We start from the raw sequence: 13,831 nt of genomic DNA on the forward strand, positions 1-13,831 counted from the left end.
CTTGCACTGCTCCATGGCCGGAGCTGCAGCGAGTGACTCGCCAGCCCCGCAAACACTCGCCAGCGCGGCAAACACTCGCCAGCCCCAGATCCCCGCATCTGTCCCGCCACGGGTTCTTCTTTCACCCCTCCCTCAGCACCGGCTCTCCAACACCCATGGACCATGCAGCTTATCTGAGTTTTGAAATTTTTGTTGATCACAGAATTTCTCATCACAGAGCGTAAAAAATTTCTGATCAGCGTGAGAATTTGTTCAAATGCGTGATTCTCATGCTCAAAGCGTGAGTTGGCAGCCCTGCTGTTGCCTCAGTGAAAATTGGAGATCTAAATGTCTTTGTTCGTGTACCAAGCAGATCACATTTTTATACCGCAATGCCTGCTCTTCAAATCTTTCACAATAAATACCAATGCTTTTATCAGGAAAAAAAAGACACCCCAAACACAGATACTTTTGAAGAAGCCTTGGTTCTTGGTTCAATATTTGATTTTATATTTTATACGTCATTAAAATGGCATACAACTTTGAAATGGATTTTTAAGTTAAATCCCAAATTGAACTGCAGTTTTTCGAAAATACTGTTTATTCTTGAATTTAATTCTCATTCTGATCAGTGACAACCAATTGTTGTGAAACCCTACAGTAATGAACATGTCTTTTGAAACCTCCACTTCCTTTTGCTTGTTAGGTGGAGCCGGACCACCTCCCTGGTTTTGATTGGTGAGGAAGCGTGGTTCTTAAAAACAAGCCGCAAGACACAATACATTCTGTCTTTACAGAATGCTCTCTGTTGGTACATAAGCAAAATTGTTTAGAAGCTGATCTCCCAATAAGCTTTAGTTCATTAAGGCATGGTAAAACAGCTCTAAGCAATGAAAGTAAATAAGAATCAATGTCTCCCAAAAAAAAGAGGGATGCATGAAGCAGCATAAAGAACACTGCTAATGTGCGTTTGCTTAATCCATCAGATAATAGAAACATAGAAATTAGGTGCAGGAGTAGACCATTCGGCCCTTCGAGCCTGCACCGCCATTCAATATGATCATGGCTGATCATCCAACTCAGTATCCCGTACCTGCCTTCTCTCCATACCCTCTGATCCCCCTAGCCACAAGGGCCACATCTAACTCCCTCTTAAATATAGCCAATGAACTGGCCTCGACTACCCTCTGTGGCAGAGAGTTCCAGAGATTCACCACTCTCTGTGTGAAAAAAGTTCTTCTCATCTCGGTTTTAAAGGATTTCCCCCTTATCCTTAAGCTGTGACCCCTTGTCCTGGACTTCCCCAACATCGGGAACAATCTTCCTGCATCTAGCCTCTCCAACCCCTTAAGAATTTTGTAAGTTTCTATAAGATCCCCTCTCAATCTCCTAAATTCTAGAGAGTATAAACCAAGTCTATCCAGTCTTTCTTCATAAGACAGTCCTGGCATCCCAGGAATCAGGCTGGTGAACCTTCTCTGCACTCCCTCTATGGCAATAATGTCCTTCCTCAGATTTGGAGACCAAAACTGTACGCAATACTCCAGGTGTGGTCTCACCAAGACCCTGTACAACTGCAGTAGAACCTCGCTGCTCCTATACTCAAATCCTTTTGCTATGATTTAGGAATAATCATTGTAAAACAAGCTCATTAACAAATGGTAATCAGCAGACAAAAAGGCATTTCGCCAAAATATCGTATGGTAGTAGAGTATTAGTTTATAGTATTCTTATTTTAAATTCATAAAATATTTAACTAGCCCAATTTAAAGTACCAAATGTTTTTAATTTCAAATGATTCACACCCGTGTGTGAATTTTAACGACGCAAAAGGAAAAAGATAAACTTTATATGAAGTACCAAAACACAATGATTCAGAATATTGAATGCACATTATTTTGCACCAAATATTCCCATACAAATAGTGGCATTCCAATGTATGAAAAATGACAAATGACCAACATTTGTGTGCATTCTTTCATTGTTATTTATTTTTCACTTTCCTTTACTGAGAATTTATAATGCTACTTGATTGTAATTTAATAGCAATAGGACAATATTGGCATTATATCACGGCATGGTGGTCACTTAATGAAGAAACAAGGAATGAATAAATAGCACTTCAGATGCTAATACTGAAAGAAATTAATTTACAAAGCAAACAATTTGGTAACTACCACTGTAAATATTTAAGACTAAATATCTTATGATGACAATTTAAGCTATTGAATTCATAAATCTTAATATATAAGATGTATTGTTGAAACAGAAAGCTGTAATCTTTAACGTAAGAAAATTTAAAAAAAGTTTACCTACTTATATACTGTAAAACAAATTCTATATTTACTCAAAAAGAATGACTGCATGCTGGTACGGTACTAATATATGGAAGATTATTATATATTACACAGAACAAGCTATTTGACATTTACAATGCCACTACAATCATAGCTTCTAGATTGATCAAGGTTCACTTAACATTACTGAATATATAATACTCGGAGTCTATTAATTCTTACCTGATGATGAAGAAGATATTCAAACTAAATCAGCACTCCAGTGAAGTAGAAAAGGATATTTCTTATCTTGCTTTTAAATTAGAAAATAAAATATCTCCATGTTTGGTATGGCTTGAGTGGTGTTTTCCATTCTAACTTATCATAGCATGCACAAAGCTTATTATTACAGGACTCGAGATTAATTTGAAAAAGAATGAAAGACCAGAAGAACAGATTAATTTGATAGAATACAAGCACAGAATTAAGTTATACAAAAAGCCAATGCAGAAAATTAATAATGAATTCAACATGAATTCAAATGAATGTAAATAAAGCAACTTAGCAGTTGGCAAGCACTCTATTTTCATGTTGTACTTCTGTTGTATTACCTAATCAGCATTCAATGGATAATGGTCGAAAGAGCATTGATTTATTTGCTGTAACACCTTTCCTCAACCAAATTAAAATCTCAAGGTGAATCGTTAGTGGCAGCAATGATGAAAAGCCAAAATAAAAGCCATGTTTTTTTCAACTTTTTCGGGCTTAATCAATTGAGGGGAATGATACACGCAACTATTTTTTTCAATAAAGTTGCTCGCTGACCAAGTTGTAGTTTCAACCCCAGTATTTAAGTCTCTTCCAGTTGTAACCACATTAAGGATAGTTTAGGGCTTGGTAAGAAAGGGAAAATAAATAACACCTTCTAAGTTGAGATCAAGCAGTTATACCACATGAAATCAAAATAATTTTTTTTGAAAGTTATCACACCTTTACAGCTTGGAATAAAATTAGCATTTATGATCTTCCTATAAATGCTCGTCTGGATTAGTTTGTCAGTTTTAGTTCGAATTTATGATTTACAGCAATTATTTTACATCTTCCTAAGTATTTATAAACTAGATTTTTATACAAGGTATTTGGGCAGCATAGTGCTACAGCCATTAAAGCTGCTGTCATGCAGTTCTAGCAAGCCCAGTAACTGTGCGACAAATAGCTAGGATACAACATTAGAAATACATAAAGGGTTCATTACAAACCTCGTGCTGTCTTTGTGGATTTTGCATGTTCTCCAACTTAATCTGTGAGCAGTTCTCCCAATTTTGACACATCGCCAATAAGATGAAACAGAGAAACATAGAAAATAGGTGCAGGAGGAGGCAATTTGGCCCTTCGAGCCAGCACCGCCATTCATTGTCATCATGGCTGATCGTTCCCTATCAATAACCCGTGCCTGCCTTCTGCCCATATCCCTTGACTCCACTAGCCCCTAGAGCTCTATCTAACTCCCTCTTAAATCCTTCCAGTGACTTGGCCTCCACTGCCCTCTGAGGCAGGGAATTCCATAAATTCACAACTCTCTGGGTGAAAATGTTTTTTCTCACTTCAGTCTTAAATGACCTCCCCTTTATTCTAAAGCCCCTGTCTCACGGTGCGAGTCCACCAACGAGTGATCCTGAGTGAAAGAAAACATCAAACTCGTGGTTGTCTACGAGATTCAATTTTACAAGTTTATGTTCACGAATTTAAACGAGTTCCCACGTGTATGTCTAAGTTTGCCGTTTACTTCTTATTTCTGCGATGTACCAAGTTCCTCTCACGAGTTACTCTTCAGCCAACATCGACTACTGACGTGTGGAAAAATCATCACATGGATAAAAATGTCATGCATTTTGTTTTACTATAAAAAGCCTCCCATGACCATAGACAGAACTGCCCCAGTGATCAGCTTCTCCGTGTCTCTTATGTAGCTGCATGCTTCTCTTGTCATGTAATTAACCGTTTTTATCAAATCGTTGCCTATCATTGCTACAATGCAATAAATGACATTTAAAATTCCTGGCAGTCAAAAAAAGCGCAAAACGTAAAGGTGTTTAAGAAGCAGACTGCAGGTAGAACTTCAAAGCTTTTGCAAATCGATTAAATTCAGGTAGCAGTTGAACTCAAGATTTAAATCCCCTGAAAGTTAGATTTCTTAACACAGGATAGATGTTCTGCCAGAACGGAGTTGCTGAATAAAATCCTTTCTCGTTTTCCTCCGTTTCTTGCATGACCTTGGCTTGCCAGCTATAGTTCACACTCCGTGATCTGTGTAATGTATATAAGTGTAAAATAATAAACTGACCAAGAAGGTCCAATGTTCTCCCCTGTTAGTTTAGTTTAGAGATACAGAGAGGAAACAGGCCCTTCGGACCACCGGGTCCGCGCCGACCAGTGATCCCCGCACACTAACACCATCCTACACCCACTATGGACATTTTTACATTCACCAAGCCAATTAACCTACAAACCTGTACGTCTTTGGAGTGTGGGGGGATCTTGGAGAAAACCCACGCAGGTCACGGGGAGAACTTACAAACTCAGTACAGACAGCACCCGTAGTCGGGATCGAACCCGGATATCCGACGCTGCATTCGCTGTCAGGCAGCTGCACCACCTGTGAATGAAGGCCTGTTTAAGTATCAAATAGAGGAGCAAGATGGTGATCAAGGCAGAGAAAGCGTAGAGGCCAATGCCCAGGTAGTACAACTTGCAGGAATGCAGGTCCACCATGACGACGCCGTGGCCGCGGTGGGCTTTGGGGGAGGTGCATGTGACATCGGTGACCAGGCGAGGGATGTAGACCGTGGTCTGATTGATCCACCACACGAACCACCTGGCGTTGCAGGTGCAGAGAAAATGGTTGCCGCTTAGCCGCAGCTCCCGAAGGTGTTTGATGGCGCTGTCCGAGAAACTGGTGGTCTGGATGGTCTTCAGGTTGTTGTAGCTGAGATCCAGGTACTGCAGGGAGGTCACGTCCCGCAGGAAGTCCTTGGAGATCTGGTTGCGGGTGAGGTTGAAGATGCAGGGTCTGGGTGCAGTTGGACAGCATGCGAGGCACCGTGGTCAACAGGTTGCTACTGAGATCCAGCAGCTCCAACCAGCCTAGCAGGTAAAGCCTGCCCCAGTTCAAGGTCCACAGCTGGTTACCGTTCAGCACAAGCTCCTTGAGTAGCGGGGGCAGGTGGTCAAACACGTCGTGCGGCATGAACGCGAGTTTCTTCCTCTAATAATCCGCTGCTATCTGTGTTCGAGAGCGAAAACTTGCAAAGGGCACGCACGGTTCCTCGCCTGTGAAGATGGACACAGAATGCTGGAGTAACTCAGCGGGACAGGCAGCATCTCTGGAGAGAAGGAATGGGTGATGTTTCGGGTCGAGACCCATTACTTCTCTTCAGAGATACAGCAACAGCACAGCACAAAACCAGTCTGAAGAAGGGTCTCGACCCGAAACGTCATCAATTCCTTTTCTCCAGAGAGGCTGTCTGCCCCGCTGAGTTACTCCAGCAATTTGTGTCTTTATCCCATGGCTTATAATGTCACCGCACATTGTAAAATCATATATGAAGAAATGTCTCCTCGCTGGCTCAAACATAATCTATGTAGAACTCACGTTTCTCTCTGCTTCATATACGTGGGAATTCCCTCAGTATGGTCACTTTTCACGTGTCCCCTTCCCATCAATACTTGAGCCCCCATCTTCGCTCTGTACCTTCAGCTTCATCGGCGGCTCTCTCCCATCAAAAGTATCCAAGTTAATTTCAGACCCCCATCCATCCATTCATTAATTTTCCATTAAGATCTGACTAATCTTCAACATTTCACTTCTGGCACTCAGGCCAAACCCACGGTAGACTCAAGAGTCACTACGGTAAACTCACGGGCCACTACTTTCTTACGTGTTTAAATGTTTCAAATTTTAACTTCAAGAGTAAATTTGACTCGTGGAAATCTTTAAACATGTTTCAAATTTTTCAAGAGTTAACAAGTTTCCCGGGTACCTGCCATTAGTGCCACGAGTCACTAAGTTGCGTCCACGAGTTCCGACGTTCCCATTACGTCAATTGTACGGGATTACCACGAGTTTAATTTGTTTTAAACTGGGGGTCACTCGTGGGTCGTCTCACACCGTGAGACAGGGGTTTTAGACTGTGGTCCCTGGTTCTGGACTCGCCCAACATTGGGAACATTTTTCCTGCATCTAGCTTGTCCAATCCTTTTATAATTTTATATGTTTCTATAAGATCCCCCGTCATCCTTCTAAACTCTGGTGAATACAAGCCTAGTCTTTTCAATCTTTCCTCATATGACAGTCCCGCCATCCCAGGGATAAATCTCGTGAACCTACGCTGCACTGCCTCAATCACAAGGATGTCCTTCCTCAAATTAGGAGACCAAAACTGTACACAGTACTCCAGATGTGGTCTCACCAGAGCCCTATACAACTGCAGAAGAACCTGTTTACTCCTATACTGAAATCCTCTTGTTATGAAGGCCAACATTCCATTAGCTTTCTTCATTGCCTTCTGTACCTGTAAGCCAACTTTCAGTGACCAGTGTACAGAGTGCAGTGGAGAGATAAGTTTATTTGGCCTTCCATCACAGCAATGTGATGGATGTTTATGTAAATTATGTTGTGTCTTGGGTCTTTTTGTTTGTAATGTATGGCTGCAGAAACGGCATTTCGTTTGGACCTCAAGGGGTCCAAATGACAATGCCACTTGTATCTTGTCTCGCTGCATCTCCCACTCACTCAACCTGTAACCCCAGGTCTGCCCCCTTTTGCCTCCTAGTGGATAACCTCCTCTTCACTAGTTCACGTATCTGCCCACCAGCTTTGTCCAGGTCATCCGCAAACTTGCTAGTGTTGCTCCTAATTCCCCTGCTTCCAATTAATTAATATATATGGTAAACAGTTGCGGCCCCAACACCGAGCCTTGTGGCACTCCACTCGCCACTGCCTGCCATTCTGAAAAGGACCCGTTCACTCCTACTCTTTGCTTCCGGTCTGCCAACCAATTTTCTATCCATGTGAACACCCTACCCCCAATACCATGTGCTCTAATTTTAGTCACTGGGGATACAAATGAAGTAAATGCATTTTCATAACAATCTAGATGGTTTATACTAGTCAGCTACTAGCTTTTTAATTATGAATAGCATCACAAACTTCAATTGTCCTACTGTCATGATGGAATTTGAATTTGTGCCTCTCGATTACTAGTGCAGATAGCTGGATTACCAGACATTAAACAAATAACAAGTATGTTGTAATTGTATAAAATGGTTATGTATCAAGAGAATAATGAAGGGTCAGCAATTTTTCTAACAAATTAAAAGTTTACAATAATCACGAACCATGAAGTGGCCTTGCATGTACCTTGAAAGGAAACAGGGTAATACATTATTAATTGATAAGATTAAAGTTTTTTCACACAGAGAGTGGTGAGTCTCTGGAAATCTCTGCCGCAGAGGGTAGTCGAGGCCAGTTCATTGGCTATATTTAAGAGGGAGTTAGATGTGGCCCTTGTGGCTAAGGGGATCAGAGGGTACGGAGAGAAGGCAGGTACGGGATACTGAGTTGGATGATCAGCCATGATCATATTGAATGGCGGTGCAGGCTCGAAGGGCCGAATGGCCTACTCCTGCACCTAATTTCTATGTTTCTATATCTTCCAGAGCAAACATTACATTTGTAAAATTCTGTGTAAGCACAGCAGTAGATGGTTAGGATTTTGACTGCATTGCCAGGTAAGGTAATGGAGGTAAATTAAATTGTGACATTTTAAATAAATACAAACTCATGCCTAAGAAAAGAACAGAAAGTGGGACTAGTTTTATATAGTTTTAATGGACAACATGAATCTCTAATTGTTATTATATTTAATTTAAAAAAACTCAACCCAAAGATGCTCATTTTTAAACGGCAATGTATTCACTGAGAATTCACCTAATGATATTCTACCAAAATATTTTCTTTTGAAGGGTGAACATTGCTTGTATATTAGAAAGTTTATGTCATTGCACATTCATGCAACATCCCAAGCTCAGTTTCTTTTCATTTCAAAGCCACTTTTCCAATTTTCCATCACACAATAATATTTCCATCACCATCTGCAGACCTACACTAAGTACAGAAAAAAACAACAGAGCATGAATTCATTTTCACCTTTTAGATTCACCCGATGTAATGACAATAATCCAATCAAGAATTCGGCAGTCATCCAATCCATTCTCTTTCAAAACATTTTTTCTGGGCTAAGTTGTCAGGAGTTTAACTTGGGCTTGACCTAATGTCATAGCGTAGTATAACATGGAAACAGGATTTTTATAATAATGAGTCCATGCTGACCATCGAGCATCTAATGACACTAAAACTAATCCCATTTTATTCCATCTATATCTGGAAAAACATGTGGTGTTCTGTCATATCTCCCTACATTTTCTCCCTCACAATACCAGGTCCAAAGTCTAATTTTTCTCTGCAAATTTAAGAAAGAATTGCTGGATAAAATTCATATTGAAACAACCAGTAAATATAAATAGCAAATGATAATCATCACATTAGAACTCTTAATTAGCACTATTTAAAAGCAACCGTTTCAGCCAATTTTAAAAAATGTTTAAAATAAACAAATAATTTAATGCTAATCAGTAATTTGAAACATATCTGCAGCCACAGCTCGGAAATGTTTTGCCATTTATTCGCCTCTAGGGGGCAACTAAGCTTCAGCTGTTTGCATTCTTTAATTTCCTTAAGTTTAAATTCAGGACTGTGCCATAAATTGCGTGGATCATTGAAATCAACAACAATCGTATATTGTACAAGTTCTGTAAATTAACAAATGAAATGTATTATCACACTATATGTCATAAAATTATATCAGATTGGTATTTTGGAAGCTGAAGGAGAAGATGTGGGAAGGCAGCAAACTCCCTTGCCACTACACAAAACACACCTCTATATGAGACTAGCAACAGTATGATAACACATTTACAAGTTATTTTGTTATTCACATATTTGTTGTATGCAAGAATTAATATTGGAACAGTAGAGGGACAATGAAAGAATCGGGAATTGAATTTCAGAGCATTCCACATGCACAGGCAAAAGAAAGGAAGACACCGTCTTCAAGTATACAACACTTTTCATGTATTTCAGGAATATCGTTGCTGTTGCAATAGACATGATACCCAATTTTCACATAGGAGGTTCCTACAACTAGCAACATGACCAGATAATTGTGGACAGGCTACACTGCATGTTAGTCACAAGCAATTATCTAAAAATCTTCTCCCAACAATGATCTGCTTCTTTGGAGTGAACACACAAGATTCATATTGTCATTGTCAGTGTACAGTTGCAAAATGCATTTAGCATTTCAAACGAAAATATCAAATTTATTGGCAGTCAGATACTAGACTGTTTAGTAGAGTGACAGCCGCCGGAAGGTCTCGACCTGCTGGTTCGGCAACGGAGAGACCTGTAGCGCCTCCCACAGTCCATGGTTGGGGTGAGAGCAGTCCTTGGCGATGCTGAGCGTATCCGCAGACAGCGCTTGCTTTGGACAGACATGGAGGGGAGCGTTCGGTGATGCGTTCAATTTTCACCACCTCTGCAGTGCCTTCCGGTCGGAGACAGAGCAGTTGCCATACCATACTGTGATGCAGTTGGTAAGGATGCTCTCGATGGTGCAGCGGTAGAAGTTCACCAGGATCTGAGGGGACAGATGGACCTTCTTCAGTCTCCTCAGGAAGAAGAGACGGCTGATGAGCCTTCTTGATCAGAGTAGAGGTATTGTGGGTCCAAGAGAGGTCATCGGAGATGTTGACTCCCAGGAACCTGAAGCTAGAAACACGTTCTACCTCCGTCCCGTTAATGTGGATGGGGGTGTGCGTGCCACCTCTGGACTTCCTGAAGTCTACACAATGCATAGTGTTGCATAGATTTCAAAGAAAATATCTGAATTTATTTAGATTACTAGACTAAGTGGGACCTGTTGGGTCCCAGCACCACATGGGAGGGTTGGTCCCCCAACGCAATATTCCACCTCTCCACCAATTCCAATATTGGTGGCCAGTGGGGAGGGGGGGCTTTCTGGAGCGCTAGTATGGGTGTTGTGGGCTGAAGGGACTGGTTTCCAGAGGGCTAGTATGGACATTATGGGCCGAATGGATTATTGGGCTGGCAGCTCAGTCACTCAAGCCTGTTGTGCTGGCAGCTCACTCACTCACGGCTGGTGGGCTAGCAGTTGACTCACGGCTTTTCCATGAAATTCCATCTCAAGTAGGGTGCAATGCCACCAAATTCAAGTGCAGTTTCATACCATTTCATGCAGGGTGCAAGGCCACTAAAGACAGCGAGTTGTGACCTCTCCCTCCTCCATCTTGCAGAGACTGAGCCACGCCCACACTTCTGGGTTTTATAGTTCCTCACTCCTCCCACCAGAAGGGCGCGTGGCCTTCATGGTGTGATTGAATGGAGAGAGAATCTCAACATTTTTTAAACACTAATAACCCTTTTATTTTTCATCGATGGGAAAAATCCTCGGCACCTGATGAGCGGAGGGGGACTCCGAGTAAGATGGCCAAAAATCACAACCGTCCATGGTAGCGTTTTTTCTAAAATCAATATAAAGCGCAAACAGGAAGTGGTCTTTTAATTATATAAGGCAAGGCAACTATAATTAGGCAAGGCAACTTTAGCATTTCCAAACCAAAGGCAACACAGCTTTAGCATTTCCAAACCAAAGGCAACACAGCTTTAGCATTTCCAAGCAAAAGGCAACACAGCTTTAGCATTTCCAAGCCAAAGGCAACACACTTTAGCATTTCCAAGCCAAAGGCAACACAGCTTTAGCATTTCGAAACCAAAGGCAACACAGCTTTAGCATATCCAAACCAAAGGCAACACAGCTTTGGAATTTCCAACTATATTTTAAAACCACATTAAGGGCACTGACTGGTCAGTAAACCACTCACAGTTTAGTAGACATGTGTTCAGTGTTATTCACAGCTCAGACTGAGAGGCATGACCCTCTCGCTTCCCCCATCTTGCAGAGACTGACTGAGGAACTCAACACTTACAGGTTGTATAGTCCGTCCGGAAGGGGCGTGGCCTTCAGGAGAGAGAATCTCAACATTTAAAAAACACTAATAACTCTTTTATTTTTCATCGATGGGAAAAATCCTCTTGTCCTCTGAGTACGATGGCCAAAAATCACAGCCATAAGTGGCAGCGTTTTTTCTAAAATCAATGTACAGAACAACAGGAAGTGATCAAGATCAGACTTTTAGTAATATAGATAAGCTGTGACCTCTGCTGAGAACTGAACTTTCCAGAACGACAGACAATTTTCTTTTTGGGTTGATCAATCCGGGCTGAATACTGTGGGGTTCCTCAGTGCTTAGTTGGAGGTTATTTGCTTTACCTGATACATATTCATGATATATATGAGGTATAGGATTGAAACATAAGGACCACCATCCATAATTTTGTGAATGAGACCAAGACTGGCATTGTGGTTGACAGTGAAGAAGGTGGTTCAAGGATGCAAATCTGTTGCGGTTACAAGTATGGTAGTGGAGAATGGGGTAGGTTTAACTGAGAAGTATACAATTGTGAAAGGTCTTTTGTATGCTTGCTGATCCCCTAAAAATGGTTTAATGGATTGCAGTAGTACCATTCCCACATTTAGCCACAAATGGTGATGAACAATTCAACAGTTAATGTGATGGCAAATCTCCTAAAGCAGCTCCTTGAATAGAATCCTCTTGTCCTGCGCAGCGGAGGGGGACTCTGAGTAAGATGGCCAAAAATCACGGCCGTAAGTGGCAGCGTCTTTTCTAAAATCAATATACAGAACAACAGGAAGTGGTCAAGATCAGACTTTTAGTAATATAGATAAGCTGTGACCTCTGCTTGTGATTACTAAAGGAAAACTGAAGCATTTTCAATCATTTTCAGTCGGGACACCCAACTGAGCTGTCGTTCAATCATCTAGAGGGTGATGGAAAACGACCATTCAGTTGTGTAAAACTGTGACCCTCACCAAGCTGTCTCATATCTGCAGAATTGTACTGCTATGTCAAATTTAAGCCTGCGTTATTAATTAACATTAATTAAAATTCTGGCTATTTTTGTTTTGTTCCTCACTAGCCTAATTGAACTATACAATATCAACCTTGTTGACACTAGCTACCAACACAACCCAAGGAGAGAATCTGAAACAATTTAACCTGTATTTATAAACTTGGTTATTCAACTTTTTAATGTTGCTGCTTAATAACAAGTTGTTGTTGAAACAATAATATAATGAGTATTACACCTTTTACACAACTACTATTTAAATGTACTGCATTCATCTAACACTGTCTGATAAAATGCACCACCCAAAGAAGAAGTCATTACCTTCTACTTTATCTGAACAAAGTTCCCTGGCTTTCTCTCGCACCATTTTCGGGATAAGAACATCCTTCTCCACATGCCGCAGTTGTGCCTCTAAGAAATAAAAGTAGAAATTTTAATGGCTGCTGTGGAGAAAGCAAGCAGATGATGAATGGTGAGCCTTTCCCCTGAACAATCAAATTTGCTGAATAAGTTACCGCGTGACTCAGTAAATTATAAAGTGTTCATTTACATATCTTGTCATTGCCACTTTGGAAATGAATCAGCCGCCACATTGTCAATGATATTCATCCAAACATTAACAGTGCCAACACTTCCTTTGTAAATTGGATTCCCAACCCACCATCGCTGCATCCAACTAACATTCAACAACCAACAAGGAGTGCTAATAGCCCCAAACTTCAAATAATATATTAATGGAATGATTCATTTGAACTGTAAATTAGTTTTTTTGAAATATAATCCATAGAGAACAGGACAAAAATTGGATTTCAAAACACATTAGGTAAAACTGCGCAAATAAGCTTATCTGTTAGGCAAATTCAATGATTAACGCAGACTCTGCAGTCTTGCCTCCCATCATTTTATATACTTCTATCAAGTCCGCCCCTCAACCTCTGACGTTTCAGAGAAAACAATCCGTCTATCCAACCTCTCCCTGTAGCTGAAACCCTCCAATCCATGAGGCATTCTGGTAAGCTTTCTCTGCACCCTCTCCAAAGCTGCCACATCTTTCCTGTAATGGGGAGACCAGAATGGTATGCAATACTCCAAATGCTGCCGAACCAAAGACTGAAAGAACTGCATCACGATTCCCCTATTATTCAATGCCCCTAGCAAGCATATTATACGCCTTGTTTACCACTCTATCTACTTCTACTGCCACCTTCAGTGAGTTATGAATTTGTACCAAAAGAACCCTCTGTACATCAATGCTGTTAAGGATCTTGTCATTAACTGTATACTCTCTTCTAACATTCAATATACCAAAGAGCAACACTTCACACTTGCTTGGGTTAAACTCCATCTGCAGAGCTGCCAAGTTTTGTCAGAGCATTTCAGTATTCTAGTAGAGTCCCTTTCAGAACGGCAGGCAGTGACTAGTGAAGTACCGCAAGGCTCGGTGCTG

General features: G+C 41.0%; 1 protein-coding gene across 2 annotated transcripts in view; it reads right to left on the reverse strand.

The window, feature by feature from the left end:
- Nucleotides 1-13,831, reverse strand: part of cmc1 (C-x(9)-C motif containing 1) — a 59,386-nt gene that overhangs the window by 24,961 nt on the left and 20,594 nt on the right. For both annotated transcript variants that reach the window (XM_055660396.1, XM_055660387.1), the window contains exon 2: nt 12,706-12,795. In XM_055660396.1, coding sequence (XP_055516371.1) covers nt 12,706-12,795 — 90 coding nt within the window. The remainder of the gene's footprint in view (nt 1-12,705; nt 12,796-13,831) is intronic.

This window comes from Leucoraja erinacea, chromosome 2 (assembly GCF_028641065.1).
Source record: "Leucoraja erinacea ecotype New England chromosome 2, Leri_hhj_1, whole genome shotgun sequence".
Classification (NCBI taxonomy): Eukaryota; Metazoa; Chordata; class Chondrichthyes; order Rajiformes; family Rajidae; genus Leucoraja; species Leucoraja erinaceus.